Source organism: Nyctereutes procyonoides, unplaced genomic scaffold, assembly GCF_905146905.1.
Source record: "Nyctereutes procyonoides isolate TBG_1078 unplaced genomic scaffold, NYPRO_anot_genome, whole genome shotgun sequence".
NCBI lineage: Eukaryota > Metazoa > Chordata > Mammalia > Carnivora > Canidae > Nyctereutes > Nyctereutes procyonoides.
The window spans coordinates 18,422,859-18,445,626 of record NW_026575140.1 but is presented as its reverse complement, the minus strand read 5'-3'; the positions used below and the strand labels follow the sequence as shown (position 1 = coordinate 18,445,626).

At 41.0% G+C, this 22,768-nt stretch overlaps 1 protein-coding gene across 2 annotated transcripts in view; it reads right to left on the bottom strand.

Moving 5' to 3' along the window:
* The window catches only part of GAN (gigaxonin), a 61,641-nt gene that overhangs the window by 25,016 nt on the left and 13,857 nt on the right, over positions 1-22,768 (bottom strand). The window contains exons 2-5 of one of the 2 annotated variants that reach the window (XM_055305400.1): positions 8,282-8,396; positions 5,344-5,694; positions 3,146-3,363; positions 2,807-2,928 (exon numbers count right to left, since the gene is read on the bottom strand). In XM_055305400.1, the coding sequence (XP_055161375.1) occupies positions 2,807-2,928; positions 3,146-3,363; positions 5,344-5,694; positions 8,282-8,396 (806 nt within the window). The remainder of the gene's footprint in view (positions 1-2,806; positions 2,929-3,145; positions 3,364-5,343; positions 5,695-8,281; positions 8,397-22,768) is intronic. The other variant, XM_055305401.1, reaches the window with a different exon arrangement.

Sequence of the window (22,768 nt, the reverse complement as noted above, 5' to 3'; positions counted from 1 at the left end):
CCACCCATGGAAACCATTTCGCTCTAAGTACATTTGCCAATCTGGGAGATTTCCAACCTTTCTCATAATTTCCAACCTTCCCACTTTTTGAGGGCATGAGAGGGACAAAAATCAAAACCCCAGGCCCACAGGAAGTGTGACTTCTGGTAGCAGAGCCTCTCCAAAGTTCAACAGGAACCAGAACACCTAGATTTAAATCTCCTTCCTTGTTGAGGAGACCCTCAAGGTTTGAATTTGATTTACAGGAATTCAATTCCAAATTTTCAGTGTTTATAGGCAACTGGAAGAAACAAATATAAAACCTGTGTGGAAGAAAGTATTTTTATCTAATCTTTAGATTTTAATATTCTAAGATTTTAAAGTATCAAATTATTCATACAAATAATTTTTAATAAAATGATCAATACCCAGCCAAAGATATTAGGACACAGAAACTAGACTCTATGAAGAAGAACTGGCAACAGCAGACAATAGGAAGCAGTCTTGCATCGACTTCAAATTTCAAACACTGGACTAACCAAAGAGATGATAAAATAACAATGCTTACTATGTTTACTGAAAGAAAAATTTTTTCTAAAGATTTTATTTATTTGAGTGAGAGATTGAGAGAGAGAGACAGAGATACTGAGAGAGAGCACGAGTGGGGAGGAGGGGCAAAGGCAGAAGGAGAAGATTCATAACTGAGCAGGGAGCCCAATGTGGGGCTCAATCCCTGGACTGTGGGATCATGACCTGAGCTGAAGACAGATACTTAACTGAACTGAGCCACCCAGGTGCCCCCTGAAAGACAAATTTTTAGAGAACTCTTGGAAAAAGAAACTGCAGAAGTGCCACAGGAGATCTGAAAAAGATTTAAAGAGAATCTCTAGGAATAAGAAAAGAAAAAAACATAAAATTTAAAAAAATCAATAGATGGGTTTAATGGCAGATCTGTCACAAAGAGAATTCATTAAATGGAGGGTAAATCCATCCAAAAAAAGAAACCATCAAGAAGGCAAAACATGGAAAACAAAACAAAATGAAGGCAGGAGGAGAGAGGACAACAGAGCAGAGGCAATATCTGAAGATGTAAAAATGAGTAAGAATTTTCCAGATTTGAGGAAAGGCCAAGCCAGAGTCAAGATGCCCTACAATTCTGTATCTAGCACAGGTATCCTTTAAGAATGAAGGCAAAACAATGACATTGTTAAACAAAGAAATCAAAGTGTTTGCTACCAAAAGACCCAGAATAAAGGAAATTCAAAAACATAGACCTCAGAGAGAAGGAAAATAATAGATGGAAGGTCTGAGGAATAAGAAGGAAAAACAAAGAAACTGGTGAATGTGTGGGTAAATCTAAACACTCTATAGATATATACATATTCAAAACACAGATGAATAAAACATGTTCATATGCAGATACTTATTCATAAATAATCATACATTTTAATGCTGCAAGCCTGTGAAACATGAAAAAGAGTAGAAATGCACTTAGGCTTTTGTAACTTAAGAATATAGGCTATGGTATCTACTATGACTTTCAAAGGAATACAAAGGATATAACTTCTAACCTGTAAGAGAGAGAACAAAGTGAATAACCAAAAAAAAAAAGTCCATCAATTGAAAGAAAAGGCAGGAAAGCAAGAAACACAGTACAGGAAGGATAAGTAGGAACCACTAGGTCATGTCATAGTTTCAACTCACTACAATTGGACACAACCCCATCCTCACTGTTCAATGTTTCTTTTTTTTTTTTTTCTATTTCAATGTTTCTAAAGTACCAACTCCTGTAGGAAATCTTGGAAAATCTGTGACACAGGAACCACTGTGGTAGGTGTGTGCGTGTGGAAATTATGAATAAATGCACATATTATGGAAATAAAATGTAAGAAAGCTAATTCTGAGAAGAGAGAACAAGGAAATCAGACTCACATTCTGTTGGCTACACAACTGCATCCCGTTTATTACTGACAATAACTTCAACAATCTTGGAACCAATAAAATGATTCCATTTCTGTACTACAGTATAGCTTCAGCCATTTCTATAATATGGAATGGTATGGTATAGCTTTCAAAATCTTTAAAATAACATTAGTGGGCAAGCGTAGACTATACAATATAAAGGATTCCAGGAAGACTACTGATAATAGAAGACTACTACTAATAATTAGAGTTTAGTGAAATAGCACTTGTGGGTGAACCCAAAACAAGACAGCAAGGTGAAGAGAAAGGCAGCAGTCAGAAGGCAGCAAGTACAACCTTTTCTATCACCTTCTTAAGTAGGAGCTTTGGCTGATGTGGAGCTGTTTCCTACTTGTGAAGGTCAAGTGAAACAACTTTCTGTAGTAAAATAACCTGAAGAAATTGCTAATGTAAGTAGTATTTTCTAAAGTCTCACATGAAATGTCTGCTTTTACATAACACTTCTATTTCTCATACAGTTACTTTAAATTGCATGAATTTCAAAAACGGGATTATCAAGGCTCAAAGGAATTCTGTGTTCTAGGTGTGGCCATACAGCTAACAGGTCGTAAGAGTCACTGAATACTGTTCTATCAGTTAAGTCATCAAGTAAAATGCTCCTCTACTAAAGTCTTAAAAATAGCTACATATTAAAGATTCAGGAACAATAAAGACCGGCAGAAGACATTCTTCTCCTCACAAAGTCCTGAAAGCTAGAGCCACACAGAAGATGTCATCATAGAGATAATATTATTTCTTAAAATTAAAATCAAATCTCTAAAAAGGTTTCGAGTCATTCTGTACAACCCTAAAATTACATATTACTCGATCGTGTGTTTAAGTAAAATTGACCACAGAATGGTACCTGCTGAGAGAACTCCGTGGTTAATTCTTGGCATGCTTAAAGGGGCCAGTTCAATCCAAAGCTGCCTATTAGGGTCATAAAGAGGGCACATACATCGCATCGCTGCTGTTGGTTTCCGTGAACTAAGGAAATAAATAATTGATTAGCAGTTAATGTGTTTTATATAGTTTTGCTCATAATAACTATGACTAGTTTTACTGCTCTAAAAATCTTTAAAACATTTTTTTAAAAAATCTATTGCTATTATGCTTAGATACCAAAAAATACCACGAATTCCTGTTTACACGGAAATAGCTCTTCCCTTTTATGACTTTTGAAACGATTCACATCCATACTTACACTCTTTCTTCTCCACCAACAGTCACAATGCACTCAGAGTAGCCCCGGGGCTTGAAGTTTGCCAGCATGGCCTCCCCTTGCTGTGGCTGGCTCAGTGGTATGTTGTTGCACTCTCTGACAATTTCTCGTACTAATGGTTCATTGAGCATCTGTTCCCGTAAGTAGCTGGAATCTAACCCTGAAACCCACAGTGCTGACATCACGTCCTTCATGTGGACCTGCACAAGAGGGTTGGAAGGATGGGAGAAAAAAAATGTAGGACATAGCACACAGTTCTTAGAACACACATTTTCTGACTCATGGAAAGCTAAAATTGTTAACAGATTATCAGCGGGCAAGTCACAAATGCCAGTACTGCTTGAATATGCCTTACTGGCCCTTTCTACTTCCCCATAGCCTCGATAAATACAAATTTAACTTAAAAAATAATCAGATTTATATTTGATGTATCATGGAAAAGCTTCAAGCAGCTTTCTTTACACCCTAAAGGGTCACCTTAGCAATAGGAAACCTTGGAACTCGGCTGCAGTGGCCTTATTTCACATAGCTGGATGTGCTGGGCGTTAAATCACATTCATGGGGACATTATATGTAGTAATAGCTATGTAGAACAGATAATCAAAATGGATCAACATTAACATTACAAGAAAAATACAGAAAAGCCAAAGTTCAGAAGAATCCTGAGTACTATGTATTTCTTCAAATATTATTGTTAAAAAATATCTAACACATATAATATGAATTATGTACCTTTCATGATCAGTCATTAAATTTGAAATAATGGAATACAGCATACTACATACATGAGGTCAAAGTCCTTAGGGACTAGCTTTTCTTGGTTTTGGAATGGTTATTTTAAGGTATACTATTCCATATCCTGAGTGGCAAAAGCTAAGAGGTCTTAAGGCATGAAGTTCAGATTAATCAAAGGGCCTCTTGTTTCCCTGGCAACCTCATCCCTAGAAGAAAGGAAGAGACAGCTAGTGACAGTGGTCTCTATGAGCAGCAGTGAATCCAGAACTCTCTTACCCTCTTTCCTTATCTACCCAATGAACGTAGAAAACCAAGTGCTAACTATGCCAAGACTACTATCATATGGGAGTGTGTATTTCTATATCATTACAGATCTAAGTTTCCATCTCTATTACAGTAGTTCATAGTTCCTAAATAGGCTGATAGAATTTTAAAAGTTACAAGATATTCACTAAAACCTACATCAACAGCTGCTGAGAATGATTAACAATGCAATTATACATTTTAAAACTACTCTAAAACCTTCTTATTTTGAATATAGTAGTTGAAGCTGGTGTCTATAAATACCAGACTTAAAGGTCTGTGATTTTGCCCCCTCCCACACTGTAGTAACAGTTTGGCTCTAAAGCCTGATAATTCTGAGACCCTTCCTTCCCAGTTGTTGCTCCCACAACCTTCCCATCTGGAATTGCATTGCCACATTACAGAGTGATCTCCTGCTTTGTGCTGAGTGGTATCAATCACTCCCGGGAGAGTCCATACCACAGAGGTTCCTGAGGTCCGCTATCCTCACTCCTCTGCCAGAGCAGTGTGTGCCCCCTCTCACTCTGCTGCCTATATCATAGTTCCTGCATGGGTCACCAGTAATGATACAGGGATGGATGCTGAACAAGACAGTGGGGACACTGAATTTCTATAATCCCCACCTCAAGCTTGAAATTAATTTTCCCACTAAAGGCAATGCACAAACAATATTATGTTCCTTACAAGTATTAATATTTTTATTGCTATGAGTTACATGAGCTTTTATAGTCTGGTCTGAAAAAAAACAACCACTTCAATGATACTATGCAAAGATGTACTACAGACATCTTTTATTTTCTTAAGAGATTTTATTATTTGACAGAGAGAGAGAAAAAGAGACATCACGTAGGGGGAGGGGCAGAGAGAGGAGAGAGAGAGAATCCTAAGTCTGGAGGGTGGGGCCTGATGCAGGGCTTGATCTCATGACCCTGAGATCATGACCTGGGCCAAAATCAAGAGTTGGAGGCCAATCGACTGAGCCAGCCGGGTGCCCCCAGACATCTTTTAGATCACAACTTTGTAAGTCTTTCAAGTTGAAGGGGAGAGACAGAACATCTATACTTTGGACTAAATAAATGAAGGAATGAATGGAATAAGTAAGTAAAAAGGCAAAGTCAGACCATGTTATAAACCACAGGTACCTTTCTTAGTTCTGTATCATGTGCTATCCATCGAATTACTGCTTCAAACACATATCTTTCGTTGCCAACATTTAACTTCTCGAGAGAAATCACTTCTTTAAGCTTCTGAGGACTGAGTTCTAAGAATTCTTCTGTGCTGCTGACATCTCGGAAATGAGTCTCCAGGTATTCTGTGGCAAGGTAATGGACATGGTGCAGGCAGTAGTGGAGTGCAAAGTCGCGGATGCCAATGCAGTTCTCAGCGGCGATGCAGCCTTCCAAAAACTCACAGCACAGAGTTTTAAGATCCGTCAGCAGGAGCAAGTCTGCTGCCTGTACAACATCTTGGATTGTATCTTCATTCAGCCGGATCTGCAGGAGTATCACAAATACTTTACATTTCAATATATGTATTAAAGCCCAAACTGCTAACCTATTAGGTGGAACTACATGAAAGTTCCACTTTTGTAGGTCAAAGATGATCAAATATTGGCAATTTCACACAGTCCAACCTAGGTCATCTTTTTCAAAAGGAGTTTGAGGGCACCGGCGAATCTTCAAACGATGTGAACAGAATATGGCCGGTTGAGTTTTCCCAGCACTTTCCTTGCTTTACCAACATTAACTATCATGAACCGTTCCTGGGTGCACTGTCCATATTGCTTACTTCTAGGCCTAAGTGGCTGAGATGCTTAGGAGGTGGAAAGTTCTCCTTTCTGTGGTAAACTGAAGGGAGTTTTTTAAATACTAGCACTGTAACTGTGGCAAATCTTGCCTCTAGATATATACTACGTTCCATCTTTTGCCAGATGGCCTGCCAGAAACACCACATCAGCCCCTTGGAGAAGGGAGGGCCATGCTGCCCAAGGACCTCATTCCAAATGCCAAACTGCATTCAGTGCAACACGTACACTCTGGTCTCATATCTACTTTCTGGAAGGAACTCCTAAGGTAAGATTTCTTGTTTATCGTTATGAACTTCACTTTTCTTTAATCTTCTGATGCTTCTTCATCCACCCACTTCAGTTTTTGCATGCAACCTAAGGCAATTTAAAGAAACAAGCCTCTAAAATATTACCACAATCACAACGGTCAGACTCTTCTTTCCCAAAGAATGGGCAGTTGTCCTACACTTGAAAATGTGAAGGAGAGGTTCCAGGGTACAGTACAGCAAGATACATTGTGTACCGCAGATATAGAAAAAAAATGTATGACTGCCAATCACCTTATAAACTGAGCAACAAAACTGTGGAAAGAAGTGTGTCGAGTAAGTCACAAGTAAGAAAAAATTTCCTGTTTACTTGACATATTAAATTCAGCCACAGGGATCCCTGGGTGGCGCAGCGGTTTGGTGCCTGCCTTTGGCCCAGGGCACGATCCTGGAGACCCGGGATCGAATCCCACATCGGGCTCCCGGTGCATGGAGCCTGCTTCTCCCTCTGCCTGTGTCTCTGCCTCTCTTTCTCTCTGTGTGACTATCATAAATGAATAAAAAATAAATAAATTTATAAAAAAAAAAATAAAATAAAAAAAAAAAATAAATTCAGCCACAAAACAGTGATAGCCGTACACCAGTCAGGTACAGGCATGTGAGAAAATCACTACATTCCATCCTGATAAAACTAAACTGCCAGATAAGGAGTTTGTTATAACTTATGTTGCAACTATGGTTTTAAACCATAATTAATTTTTTTTGTTTATTTTTCTTTTATTAAACCATAATTAATTTAAATTGGGAACAAAACACAGAAGTCAACCTGTAAATAAGTTTCAAGATTCAAATCCAAGCCTGAACAGGAATATGCAATTACTGGCTTACAACTTGTTATAGCTGCTGCTGAACTGATTTTAAAAGTTAGATACAAGGATTGGTCCCCCGTCTAGTTTCCTAATGCTTCTGAGTATCTTCAGTATTTTAAGGACTGTCCCAAAATTAATCTAAATGCATTCATTTTTAACAATCATACATATAACCTTACATGCATCCCCCACCACCTAGTGTTCAGAGAAAAGGAAGGAATAGTGTCATGAAATTAACCCAAAAACTTCAAAAAGAATGACAATCACCAAAGTTGACTGAATGAATGTATCCAGAGAAGGCAAGCAGTACATTTAGGATACTTAGAAAACACGTAGGATGAGGCTCTCACAAATGAGAAAGGTAAAGTAAGATGAGGAAGGAATAAGGGAGAGAACAGGAAAGAAGCTCTCAAAAAGAGTAAAGATAAAATGCATTCTCACATCACCACATGTAAGATATAATAACCTCTTCCTGTTAAAAAGCTAGTTCTGGTTCAACCTAAGATTATTCTTAAGAGCCCTCATGTTATACTTTAAATCATAAAATCAGGGGTTGGGGGCTTGAGGATGGCAAAGAAAAAGAAAGTCTCATTATTTATCACCTTCTTCCCTGGGTTTCATTAAATCCCCAGCAAAATAAGTGGGCACAGAGAGTAAAGGGACATCAGCAAGAATGGGATGCAACAGGGATATTGGTCCTACTGAAGCAACAGTACCCAGGCATCACAAATACAGTGCAGGTGCCTGTCATATGCGCGAATCTCAAACTCTTTTTTTTTTTTTTCTATAAAACAATTCCCTCTGCCCAAGGAAGCTCCCCTTTCCAAGCTATGGGGTACAGAACAAGATGGGAATTAAGGTTTAGAGACAGCTATGAATGGAGATCCCAGTTCCTTTCTATCTCATGATGGAAGGTGGAGCTTGGAATGATAAATACAAAAACTGGGACTGGGTTAAGATTTTACTCAGTCAGCTTTTCTTTTAAGAGCAGAGCCCTGGAAGAACAGTTGGGTACCATTCCCAGCAGGAGATATACATCACGCAGACAATGACAGATGAAGAGGACGGTGTTGCTGGATCATAGAATGGATGAAGGAGACCCTCACCCTGAGCTTGAGAGGCCTCTACTTCGTCTTCCTCCCTGTGTGTCTCATCATACCTGCCCACTGAAGATGTAATCCAGGATCTCTCTCATAACCATTACCGATATCCCTTCAAGTTCAATCTTATAGGTTGATCCATCATCTTTTGGAGGATTATAGTTTAATTTTGTCCTAAGAAAGGGAAAAAAATGTAAAATTTCTATGAAAGAACAGAAATAGCTATAAATATTTATGCACTAAAACTCAGCACAAGGTAGATATTTTTCAGCATATGAACCCGGCCTAGGAAATGTAGTTAGTTAATATATATATATAATATATATATATATATATATATTATATATTATATATTATATATATTTTATAACTTCTGACTACAAAACACTTGTTCCAGGATTCAGAATACTACTTCTTAAAAAACAAAACAGACAACCATAGAACTAAGAGCCACCTAAGCAAGGATCTCTACTTCACCTTGGGAGTCTAGCTCTGTTAGGCTTATTTTTTTAAAGTATTTCATTATCTATTTCCAGTAATGTAACAAGGACCCCACGAACCTCCCACCCAAAACAAAAGCTAGGAAGTTGACAAAGAACCTGCTTCTACCCAAACATACCCTCTCACTATTCATCTCTGCTTTTCCCCATCTGAAGTAATTATCATCCTAAATCCTATTTGATTTTCCTTTGCTTCTTGATATTACTGTACCCACGAAACCACTCTCCTTGTGGTTGTGTGCACTGCCCTGTCATACAAGTGTCAAACATCTCTTCATGTCTATGGTCACATGTGTTTCCTCTTCTGTGAAACACATGCTAAGTTCAAATCTGTTTTTCATTTTTTAAAATTGAGTTATCTTCATATGGAGGTATATGAGTTCTTTATCATATTCTTGGTATTAAATCTTTGGCAGACTTGGCACATTTGTTTAAGGCAATGAGTAATTTGAAGAATGATTTTCATGGTGAATGTTTTTTGTGTCTTGTTTAAGAATTGGTCTTACCCAAGATCTGAAAGATATTTGTAACTTAGCACTGACTAAAGCTAATACACAATCTAAATTGCACTTAAGAACCCCCCCACCCCCGACGCCCTCAAGGTTGAGAATTGGTCAAATCAGGCAGCTGTGGAAGGAGGGTGAGAGATGAGCCAAAAAGACACAGGTTGACCAGTGGTAGTAAGGAGCTGAATTCCCAGGTCCTGCCTCCACATACATATGTGACTCCTTGTAAGGCCCTCCCCACCTAGCTCTAGTGCAAGATAACGGATTGACATCCTGAAGAGTCAAAAACAGAGGGTAGGTCACAGGAGGATAATCAGGCACATTCGAGGATGGGTGTATGGTACCAAAAACAGAGCAAATATAGTGTTTACACACTGGATGCTGAGACCATCAATTTTTCCCCCTCAGTTCTGCTCTTCTTACATGTTGAAAGCCAGACCTATATTCTCCAGGCAAGAAACTGGAAGACTCTTTGGAGGATGTAATCAGCCCTAAAGGGAAAGATCTAAAGCTATGGATGTAGGGCTGCTCCAAGAGCACAGGACTTCAAACTTCTAAAGGAAAATTCTTTCCAACCTAGATTTTTTTTAAAACATTTTATTTATTTATTTATGAGAGACACACAGTAGGGGCAGAGACACAGGCAGAGGGAAGAGAAACAGGCTCCATGCAGGGAGCCCGATGCAGGACCCGATCCTGGGTCTCCAGGATCATGCCCTGAACCAAAGGCAGACACTCAACCACTGAGCCACCCAGGTGTCCCTCCAACCTACATTTTTATAACCAGCCAAACTACCAATCAAATGTTAGGACCCAACAGATATTTTCAGCCATACATGGTCTCAAAACAAACAATCTCCCATGCAACCTTTCTCAATGTGCTGCTACAAAATGTGCCCCCCCCCAAAACAAAGGCGTACATCAAGAAAGAGGAAGATTTCAGGAATGAAAAGACACGTTCCAACATAGGAAAGAAGTGAAGTCAATGCAGGGAAGGGTGCAGAATGGACCTAGGACAGCAGCTATCTACAAGCAGAAGAAAGCCAGTCCATCCTGCTGCCAGTAAGAGGCCTTGGGAGACTCCAAAGGTGAAATTGATGGGATAATGTATCTGGAGGTAGGAAGAAGATACTTAGACAACCTTGTTTCTTTCCTTATTTCATGTCTGCTATTCCTGCCTCTACAGTTCCTATTGAACTAAATAGTTTTACTCGAAAGATACTTCATTTCTGCTTGCTGCACTCCAGGGTTTATCTATATGCTTGACACTTTTAATAAGTGAAGAAAAAACATTTTTATTAATTCCCGACCAAGAGAGAAAAATCATGTAAGTGCTAAGACTAAGACCAAGTCTGAAATGCACTGTGGTCTTTCTGGCAGCACACATGGTATTTTTCACTTAGGATGTTATAAGTATTTGTATTTCTCAATCACTGATTCTTCCTTTTTGCATGCTCTGTGAAAATGGATCTGAGCCTTTTAAATAATTTTCTTTTGTCAACTGGTATGATGTTAAGCTTTTCAGTAGGGAGTGCTGGAAAGACAGTGCTTTTTGGTTCTGGTCTAGCAGCTTGGAAGGCTCCTATAAGGCAGCCAATCTTTTCAGCATGGAGCTCCTACAGTGCTCAGCCACCAGCAGCCCGCTGCAGTCTCCCCTGGAATTCCCTCAGGCAGTTTTGACACTTCTTATGAACAGTTTTCCCAGGCACCCGAGGGGACAGACTTCTGGCAAGTTCCAGCTGTGCCATTTCCCTGCCATGCAGGGAGTGTGGCTGTGCCCTGTCCAAAACATCTGGAGCTCAGCCCACGGTGGTGGCTGCTTCTATGGGCTATTCCTGTATTTTTAAGTTTTCCTTTCTTCTTACTAGCTGATCTCTCATTACTCCAAATCTCTTGTTGTAGTTTATAATTCTTTATATTAAGCTTTCTTTGCTGAAGTTACTGTGTGGACCTTTTTCTCCAGACAAGACCCAGACTGAGAAAGTTGCTAACTATTTTAAGGCTGTAACTCCAGAACATATTCAGGTGGAAGAGCCTCAACCTAGAACTGGAGCTGTTCTTGTTTTAAAGTAATCCATGTTCACACAAGAGCTGGCTGTGCCTGCCTGTGCCTGTTGTGGATGGTAGGAGGAGGAGCCTTCTAGACTAGGGGCGGAGCTACAAGTAGACCTTTCCTTGCTGTCTGTCCGTCCCTTTTCAGTTTTCAACCATGTGACTGGCTCACTGCCATTTTTTTGGAAGTTGACTATACTGTCATATGTTTTTATAATTAAGAGTAAAGTTTTCTCTCTCAGTGAGAGATGGCTAAGAGGACAGAAAAAAGATGCCTGTATATTAAGTATGGACCGTTTCAGACTTCTCTAAAACCAGACCTTTTTCAAAGCCCATGAAAAATCAATCACTGTATCATCAAGTCTCTAAACATCTGAAGCCTAAATTATAAAACTTAAAAGTACGGTTTAAATTCAGATCCCTACACCTGCCCCCAAACTTTTCCCTCTTCCTATCCTGCTTCTGATCTTTCCTGGTACCATCTGTGTACACTCCATTCCTACCCATCTTGTAAAGAATGGCTTACATGCCAGTTCCACACAAAGTTATTCTTTATCGCTCCACCCTGCCACAGGCTGCACCTCTACCCTTACCTCCATGTAGGTAAAAATAATTTCTCTGCTACAGATTTCCCAAACACTTTATATTATGGGTTTGTCAAATTCTGTTTTTATTGTGGCATTTAAGTATATATCCCATTTCCTAACTCCCTTATTTAACTGTTAAGTTCCTTGAGGCCAGAGTCCTCTTTATCATGGTAACCCTATAGTGTAGCCCAGTGGCTCACAGAGAATAGACATTCAACACTTATTTGTAAAATAAGTGTTTGAATCGATAGTGGTCTTTAAATATCTCAAGCACTGTCACATGGTTTCTTTCCTGCATGACCTCAGGTATAGTGAAACAGAACCAGAAGCAGTAGGAGGAAGAACTTTTATAGTCTCACATGTCCAATGCTGAAAGGACGAAAGCATGGGCTTTCTCAAACTCTAATGTTCATAGGGATCATCTAGGGGTCTTGACTCAGTCTCAGTGTGGCCTGTGTTTCTGCATGTGTAACAAAGTCTCAGGCAGTACAGATGCTGCTGGTCTCCAGACCCCTCGGAGTAGCAAGGGGTTAATTGATGCTTCCCAAATCACCTATGATATGTTTGGTACTTGTAATCCACCCCCCACGAGTATTTTTTAAAATGTAGTAAAAATATAATGGGGATATAATGTACCAGATGGTGACTACAGTTAATAATATTGTACTGTGTATTTAAAAGCTGTGAAGAGAGTACATCTTACAAATTCTCATCACAACAGAAGAAGTTTTATAACTATGTCAGATGACAGGTTAACTAGACTAACTGTGGTGATCATTTTATAATGTAAACTAATACAGAATCATTATGTTGTATACCTGAAGCTAATACAATGTTATGTCAATTATACCTCAATTAAAAAATAGATTATTAGAAAAATGAAATAAAAAAGACACATGAAATGCAGGCCCTGATTGTCTTATCATCTCATTCAGTAAGCATAAAATTACTTTGTCAAATTGCTACAAGTGTCTAAACTCTTAACTGCCACACATACACTTATATTGTGGCAGATTGCTATCCAACCATGAGCAGTGTGCAGGTGATGTCTCAGTAGGCTGGATGACCAGACCACCCATCTGTCAAGAATACAGTGAAAGCTGATTGAGTCCCTTCCAATCCTAGTTGGTAAGAGTCACATCACTCAAATTTATTTTGAAACAGTCTTGCTTTAGAGCCTACCATCATTCTGTTACCTCCCATTTCTCTTATTCTCCCATTTCTTGGAGACCTGCCATCCTTTCCCAACTCAGTAACCTCCACTGTATCTTATTCTCCCTCCTTTTGTCTTCACTTTTTTTTCTGATTCCCCAGCTAAGTCTCTTGGTCCTTTTAGCTTTTGTTGCATTCTGTCTTTCATTTTTTTCCTTCAGGAAATAACTTAATTTGCCCAAGATCCACCAATGAACTGTTCTCACTCTCGAGCCCTACATATTTTCTCCATAGCTTTCCCCTTTATATCTGGAATTTTCTCATCTTGCACATCTTTTTTCCTTCCTTTGCTAGAGAATTCAGTGAGCTGGACTGAATGAGTTAACAAATTAAAAAGAAAGAAAGAAAAAGCAAGCAAGTAAGCAAGCAAGCTAACCCAAAGTGTTAATAACTGACAGCTCTGTTTTGAAAGTTAGCCCTTAAAAAAAACAAGAGGTAAATCAACCGATCCTTTCTGTGTTCATCTTTCCCCTAGGAAGCTATAGGGTCATATATAAATTTACTGGAAGTCACAGTATCCTTGTTTCTATTATCATGTGACGTCAACTTATAAACTCTCTCTTGGAAAATGCAGTAGAGTCTTAAAATACCATTTTGAGAATTTTATCATACGCTGAAAAAACTAGAAATAATTGAGAGTATTATAAAATTGGGCTTCAGGTGTTCAGATATAAATATCCATGCCAGTTGCATTCTTCCCCAGTTTTGTTTCTAGGGCAAGACATTTCCCCTCTGTGCCCATTTTCTCATTTGTAAAAAGAAGAGGTTAGATAAGGTGATTTGAGAACTCTCTCACCCCTAAACATTTTTGGACAAAACTGCTGAAACAGACCAATGAGTTAGCACAGAGACTTGACTCTAGAGGCATCCTGTGGAGTCCTAGAGGGTGAAGTCCCGCCAACTTAATCAGTGATCTAGGATTTATAACACAACTTCTGTGGAATATGCAGTGTAAGTTTATTTTTCTTCCAATCACCTATCCTCTGGGCAAGCATTTATTTTCTGTCCTATTAAAGTTGAACAGATGTGAAACAAAATCAATTTTCTTATTCTTGGCAACACTGAAAGAGATTTTGTAAAACAACAACAACATGTTGTTGGCCAGTAGCTAATAAAGAACCTGGTATTATTCAAAATTTTACATCCCTAAAGAGGCCTACAACTTTTAAATGAGTATAACATAGCCAAAGTAAACTGCTGGGTTATAAATAGTTCTTTTCTCACTGGCTTCCAATTGCTGAGAAAATTCAATGTGTCAAATTGCTCAGGTAGCCAGGACTGATTCTACCCTTCCAAGAACCATCTTAGACATCATTGAATGGGATCTGATGTAACACTGACAGAGAATACATTTAAGTGACTTTTCTTCCTCTCTGATGCAAAAGCTCCTCTCCAATAAAAGCAAGGAAATGTACTCAAATAGAATGCAAGAGAATGTAATGTTTAAGTCAAGATTTAGAGAAATTCTGGGGTGATTCATGGGCATTACTCACATGGTTTTAAATGATTCATGTCGCCTCAAACTATGTAGCTACTGACAGCAGGCTCTTTGAGATGTGTGCAGAGGGGCTTAGGTTCATCACTACATTTGCCCACTTAAGCCAAACTCCTAATTCATGTTCCCAGAGCAGGGGTGGGGTAGGGAATCTGTTTTACAGATGCTCCTCCCCTCCTCTTTCATCTTCATGAGCTCCTAAAAACTACATCAAAAATGGATAGTTGGGGCAGTGAAACTACTCTGTATGACACTGCAGTGATGGAGATCTGTCATCATACTTTTGCCTAAACTTACCTACATCATACATTTGCCTAAATTTACAGAATGTGTATGACCCAGAGTGAACACTAATGTAAGCTACGGGCTCTGGGTGACAGTGATCTGTCAGCGTAGGTCCATCATCTGTAACAAATGTCCCACTCTCGTGGGGGCGCTGATTACGTGGGAGGTGACGCATCTGTGGGGCCTCGGGGTATATGTAACATCTCTGTACCTGAACTGAAAGGTCAATCTTGCTGTGAACCCTCCCCAATCAGCTTAGTGAAATATAAATTTGCAAGTAATATTTCCGTCAACAGAAGGCACCATCCCATGACAAGGCCTTTTATGGCCTATTTTTATGGGGGGAGGAGGACAGGAACCCAGCTTTCCCATGGTTCCTGCCACACAAGAATGCCACCTATGTGAAAGAGAAGCATTTATATGGGTATCTGAGACAGGAGCAGGGATCCCAGAGGGAGGCCCATGGAGCCCCCAGACTCCCCTGGGGAGATATGCACCAGGTGCCACAGACTGCTAGGTGAGTCCCCCCTCAACCCCTGCACTGGGGCCAACAAAGGCTCACGAGCCAGCCACCAAGATCCTCTTCCTACAGGACCAAAGTCAGGGAGCAATGAGGAGAGGAAACCACAGGAAAGCAGGGGTATGATTGCTGTGGACCCAGCCAGGAACTGCCACCAGCTTAACACTGCTCACCTAGGGCCAGGATTATCAAGTGGGAGGTGGGTAAAGGAAAGAAAATGCAGAGCTGGGACAGGGCTGCATTCTTCCTATTACGATTCTAGGAGGGGAACCTCACTACTGGGGTGGCATGCTAATGGAGCTTCCATACTACTTCTCCTTCATTATTTCCTTCACTCTCTCTCCATTCCTTTTTCTTCACTTCCAGCCTCCAGCTATTCTTACCTAGAAGAATTAGTTTTCACTTCCTTACCATCAAAACTTTCCGCCTCACACACATCCTGCAATGATTCATAATTTGAATAGGTTTTAAGAGTACCGCCTGAACCTGGCTTCCCAGAATCTTGGGGCAAACTCTTAAGAGAAAAGCAGATCCCTGGGTACCCTCCCAGACCAAATTAGTCAGGTTCCAAGACTGTGTACATTTTTTTTTTTAAAAGAGCTATTTTTTTTAAAGTTTTTTTTTTTTTATTTATTTATTTACGATAGTCACAGAGAGAGAGAGGCAGAGACACAGGCAGAGGGAGAAGCAGGCTCCATGCACCGGGAGCCCGACGTGGGATTCGATCCCAGGTCTCCAGGATCGCGCCCTGGGCCAAAGGCAGGCGCCAAACCGCTGCGCCACCCAGGGATCCCAAGACTGTGTACATTTAAAAAGCATTCCAGCTTATTATGACACATTTCCTCACCCCTGGAATATTATCATCGCCCTCCACCCCCCCCCATCACATGGTTTAATACTTTACTCCTAGTCTCTGCTCTAAAGAGCAGCCCAAGTACCACACTATCTGAAATGACACCTCTAGGGACACTTGGGTGGCTCAGTGGTTGAGCGTCTGCCTTTGGCTCAGGTCATGATCGCAGGGTCCTGGGATAGAGTCCTGCATCAGGCTTCCTGCAGGGAGCCCGCTTTTCCCTCTGCCTATGTCTCTGCCTCTCTCTCTGTTTCTTATGAATAAATAAAAAAAATCTTAAAAAAAAAAAAAGATGACATCTCTACCTCCTTCCCTGCTTTATTTTTCTTCATAGAATTTATCACCATCTCATAAACTACATCTATTTAATGTCCATATCCCTGACAATGGGGCTTTGTCTTGTTTATCATTCTATCTCCATACCTCATGAAGAGCCTGGTACCAAACAGGCACTTGACAAATACGTATGGACTTAAGTTAGTAGCAGCATACAGCCAGGCTGGGGGAATGATGAATTTCACCGCTGCAATGCCAGTTACTGAAACAAAACAAGCACAACTGTGCAGATGGTATTACTGACCAGCTAGCTGAACAGTTGTGAGCTTTTCCACACTGCATCTCCCTGGTTCGCCCACACTGAGGGAGGTGATACTTCCCCCAGCACCCAATCCACGTGTGCTGTATTCAGCAATTCAAGTACTGAATGTTCCCCTGCAAAGCTATTTGAATGTCCATGGTGCCATTACCTGCCTTTGTGCTGAGGGCAAATGTAAACTAGACTCAGGGTGCCTGGGTGGCTCAGTTGGTTAAAAATCTCCCTTGGCTCAGGTCATAATCCTGGAGTCCTGGGATAAAGCCCTGCATCAGGCTCCCTGGTCAGCCGGGAGTCTACTTCTCCTTCTCCCCCTGCCCCAGCTTGTGCACGTGTGTGCGCACTCTCTCTCTCTCTCTCTCTCTCATGAACTCCCTCTCAAATAAATAAAATCTAAAAAAAAAAAGTAAACTGGACTTTAAGGTTGGCTATAGGGAAGGTTCGTGGTCTGTGAATAAACCTGCCTAACTGGCCAGTACCCCATCTCTGCTTCATCGCTCTCTGTTCACCATCACTAGTGCACTGAATGGAAAAATGCAAAGATTAGGAAAAATTTCTGGAAAAGCAAGAGTTTACTGTTCAGGTGTCATGCCACCAAGATGCCCCACAGTAATGAAGCTGAAGCAGAACCAGCTCACCATAGAGGATGTAGGAAGAAGTCTGAAGAGGCCCTGGCCATTCCTGACAACCTCCCTGCTCCCCCACCGACCAGGCAGCACACAAGGAGTCATAAAAACATTTTCCATTTTCCTTCTGATAGCACATCATCCACTCTGAAGATGAAATACAGTGTTCCTATTTAGACCTGCTCTGAGTTACCATGTTCAATTACATCAATATCTGAAAGAAATATGAGAACAGAAAGTGTGTGCCTTTGAGGCATGTGATCTGAACAAAGGAAAAATTTATCTAAAGGGAGATAATGTTTTCAGAAAGAGAACATGCAAAGTGTGAACTACCTTCAGCAGGAGGACAGCTTGAGAAAACCCGCAGCGTGTGCGTTTGGGGGATGGGGCAGGGGGGTGGTAACACACAGCACATCACAGGGACTGTGGACATGCACAGCTTTAAGTGACATCACTTACACCTGCAGAGGCACATGATCTCTGAAGGGAGAGAGACAAAGTGTGACCAAACCCATAAAAACTATAACCCTAGGCCAGTGACCTTGCTATAAGTCCCTCCACTGTTCCAGGCAGAGCATCAAGTACCAGGTACGGATTCAGAAATCAGATCTCAACTAGTTGGTGGGCCCTGATCTCGAGGGACTGATGAACCATCACCTGTAACCATGGGCTTTGGATCAGTAAAATGAAATGCCACAAGTTATTTCTACAAGTCTGAAGCCTCTAGCATTATGTCCCACAAGAAATCTCTTTCCCAGCCTGCTGAAAGCCTATTTCTCCCCCAGGCTGTCCCCATCTTAGGATGCGGTGCTATTTTCTACCCAGCTGCATAAGCCTGAGATTCAGGAGTCTAATAACTAACAGAAGGAGTGACTGAGTTACAAAGCACAAGTGGATGCTAGAACGGGCAAAAGTTGATGAGGCATGGAATACTTTTATGATCTCAAAGTATAGCCTCATAATTCTTTTTTTTTTTAATTGGAGTTCAATTTGCCAACATATAGCCTATCACCCAGTGCTCATCCCGTCAAGTACCCCCCCCCAGTGCCCTTCACCCAGTCACACCATCCTCCTGCCCACCTCCCCTTCCACTACCCCTTGTTTGTTTCCCAGAGTTAGGAGTCTCTCATGTTCTGTCATCCTCACGGATATTTTCACTCATTTTCTCTCCTTTCCCCTTTATTCCCTTTCACTATTTCTTATATTCCTCAAATGAATGAGACCATATAATGTTTGTCTTTCTCCGATTGACTTATTTCACTCAGCATAATACCCTCCAGTTGCATCCATATTGAAGCAAATGATGGGTATTTGTCATTTCTAATTAGCCCCATAATTCTTAATTACAAAGAGAAAAACAGTGGATTAAACCAGCGGACACCATCTTTAACCATGTGATCAACTAATGTTATCTAAAGCTGGGACAAACCAACATCATGGCACCCTGACACGGTACATGGAGAGGGGTGCCACATCACTCCTGTGGTCTTCTCGCCACAAATGCATAACCTCAGTCTCAATTTAAGAAATCAGGGATCCCTGGGTGGCGCAGTGGTTTGGCGCCTGCCTTTGGCCCAGGGCGCGATCTTGGAGACCCGGGATTGAATCCCATGTTGGGCTCCCGGTGCATGGAGCCTGCTTCTCCCTCTGCCTGTGTCTCTGCCTCTCTCTCTGTGTGACTATCATAAATAAATAAATAAATAAATAAATAAATAAATAAATAAATAAATAAATAAATAAATAAGAAATCAAACAAACCCAAGTTGAGGAACAACCTACCAAATTAAGTGATCAGCACCCACCAAACGTGCCAATACCAAGAAAGATAAAGGCAGACAGAGGAACAGTCACAGGAGACACAAAAAGACACCAAGGGGGCAGGACAAGTGAATCACTGTAAAGACTGTGGAGCAGGTGCTGTGCTAAGTACCATGGAGGCAAAATAGTTCTCCAGGGAGACAGGTCAGAGGAGGCTTCACAGAAGTGGACCTGAATAGGACCTTGGCTGAGCATTTCACACTGAGAAGCGAGGACAGCAAAGGCAGTAAAGTAAGTATTGTGGCACTCAAGGAATGACGGGGGCAATCAGCTGAGCATGGCTGGAGAGAGTAGCACATGGGGAAGGAGGACAGGGGCGAGCCAGGTCTGGAGGACCTATGCAAACACACAGATCTGGACTTCCCCTTGAGGGAGATGGAGCTATACGTGAGGAATTACTTAAAACTTTTTATTTTGAAATAATTTTAGACTTACAGAAAAGTTTTTAATCATAGAGTTCCTATATCCCCCTCATCTGGCTTTCACTAATGTTGATATCTTAAATCATCTTAGTATACCTATCAATACTAAGAACTAAATATTTATTGGTATAATACTATTAAATAAATTATGGACTTTATTCAGATTTCACCAGTTTTCCCCTTATTGTCTTCTCTCTGTTCTGTGGTCCAATCTGGGATTCCAAACTCCAACTCATGACAGTCCTTCAAATCTTCACCTTTTAAGGCCTTGACTCTTTGGTGAGTTGTGGTCAATTACTTTGTACAATGTCTCTCAAGTTGAGTTTAATTTCTTATGATTAGACTGAGGTTACACATTTTTGGCAGGAACCCTACAAAAGTGGTATCATGTCCTGTGCAGCATGTTGTGATGTTGATGAAAAGGATGTTAACTCTGGCCACTTGGCTATGATGGTGTCTGCTGGGATTCTCCATTAAGAAGTTAAAGTTACTATTTATCCTTTGTTAAATCTATTGGAGGAGATAATTTGAGAATATCCAAATATCCTTTCTCTCCCCAAACTCTTGCCCAGTAATTTTAGTATCCACTGGTAGATCTTGCCTGTAATAATTATTATTATGGTGCTCAAATAATGATTTTCTATTCTTTTATTCCATCTACATTTATTAATGGAAATTCTTCAGTAAGGAAGAGCTATCTCAGAGCGCCTGGGTGGCTCGGTCAATTAGGCGTCCAACTCTTGGTTTCAGTTCAGGTTATGATCTCAGGGTCGTGAGATCAAGCCCGTCAGGCTCTATGCTGGCTGTGGAGTTTGCTTAAGATTTTCTCTCTCTCCTGCTGTCCCTCTCTGCCCCAGCTTGTGCATGCACATTCTCTCCCAAAATTTTTTTTATAAAACTGAAAAAAAAAAAGCTACCCCTTTTCCTCATTTATTTATTCACCCACTCAATTCACTTACTCATGCCTACACATGTGGATATGTGTTCTGTTCTATGGTATATAATCCAATGTTATTGATATTCATTTCCTTGCTCAAATTGCCACAGCCTTGGGCATTGAGAGTTCTTTCAACGTTGGCTCTCTCGTCTTTTGGGCACCTCCTTACTTTCTGGCACAAATACTCTAGGCTCATGGTGTATTTTTCCTGCTCCAGTACCTGCATCAACCTCATCTCGGAAGACATTAGCTTTATGCATTATCTAATTACCTTCTAGAAGCATCACTGTGGCAGCAGCAGCAAGTGTGGAAGACTGATGGGGATCGAGCATGGAGACAGACAGACCAGTTCTGTCACCTTCTGGAACTACAGTGGCTGGAATGTGAGCAGCAGTAATGGTGAAGCAGAGACAGGTTGTGGAGATCTGAGATGTGTCATTTAGATGTGTGTGGGGGGGTGCATCCCTAAGGACTTCCAGTTTCTCCCAGGGAATCTGGCAATATACTGACCAGCGAAGTGAAGGGAGGACTGCCCACCTTGGGGAAGGGAGCTGGCCTGGTGCTCAGGAGAGGCCAAGGTGGTGGCATCTCCGGAGTAGATGATATTATGAGAGAGTGGAGGGGGGAGGACAGACCTTGTATCACATCACGTATAGTGAGAGAAAGGGAGGAGAGCCAGAAAAGGGAAATGGGACAAGAGGGGTCACAGGAGCCTGCAGAGACCAAGTGTCAAGAAAATGACCAAGAGTGATAAATAGAGCAGACAGGCCGAGTCAGATAAACACTTCCAAGTTTTCACTAGATTTGGTCATTCTATTTAGCAATTTTTAAGAGCAGTTTTAATGGAGTGGTAAGACAGGAGACAAAAGAAGGAAAAAAAGAGGTGAGACCATGGACAAGATAAAGACCCTTATTTGAAGAATTATGTGCTTTTGGGGCTCCTGAGTGGCGCAGTTGGTTAAGTGTCTCTCTCTTTTTTTTTTTAAGATTTTATTTATTCATTCATGAGACACACACACACACACACACAGAGAGAGAGAGAGAGAGAGAGAGAGAGAGAGAGGCAGAGACACAAGCAGAGGGAGAAGCAGGCTCCATGCAGGGAGCCCGACATGGGACTCGATCCCGGGTCTCCAGGATCATGCCCTGGACCAAAGGCATGTTAAACCGCTGAGCCACCCAGGCTGCCCAAGTGTCTGACTCTTGATTGATCTCAGGTCTTGATCCTGGGGTCATGAGTTCAAGTCCCAGGTTGGGCTCCATGCTGGGCATGGAACCTACTTAAACAAACAAATAATAACAATTTAAAAAAGAATCATGTGCTTGTTAGCAGAGGATGCAGAGATGCATCTGGACATTTGTATATCTCCCATGTACCAGGCACTGGAAGAGACTCAAGCATGTCTCTGTGCCAAGGGAAGGAGCCAGAAGAGAAAGGAAAAATTAAAAATATAGAAGGAAGAAGATATGTAATAGAACATCCTAGAAGAGGAGAAGATGGGAGGGTGGGCCACAGAGAATCAGTCTTGACTGTGGATCTCTGTTCTACTCAAAGCTGGCCTACAAGTCATCGTTACATGATTTTTTTTTTATTTATTTATGATAGTCACAGAGAGAGAGAGGCAGAGACACAGGCAGAGGGAGAAGCAGGCTCCATGCACCAGGAGCCCGATGTGGGATTCGATCCAGGGTCTCCAGGATCGCGCCCCGGACCAAAGGCAGGCGCCAAACCACTGTGCCACCCAGGGATCCCATTTTTTTTTTCGTTTTTTTTTTTTTTTTTTTTTTCGTTACATGATTTAAGTGGCTTTAAAGATGATCTTCAGGGGATCCCTGAAGATCAGTGGTTTGGTGCCTGCCTTTGGCCCAGGGTGTGATCTTGGGAGTCCCAGGATCAAGTCCTGTGTCAGGCTCCCTGCATGTGTCTTCTGCCTGTGTCTCTGCCTCTCTCTCTCTCTCTCTCTCTTTCTGTGTGTGTGTGTGTATGTGTCTCTATGAATAATAAATAAATAAATCTTTAAAAAAATAAAGATGATCTTCAGGGTTATAGTTTCTATGTCTGAACTTAAAAAAAATTAATACTCTAGGGTCAATGGTCAACAAACTACAACCTACTGCCTGTTTCTGTAGGGTCTCTGAGC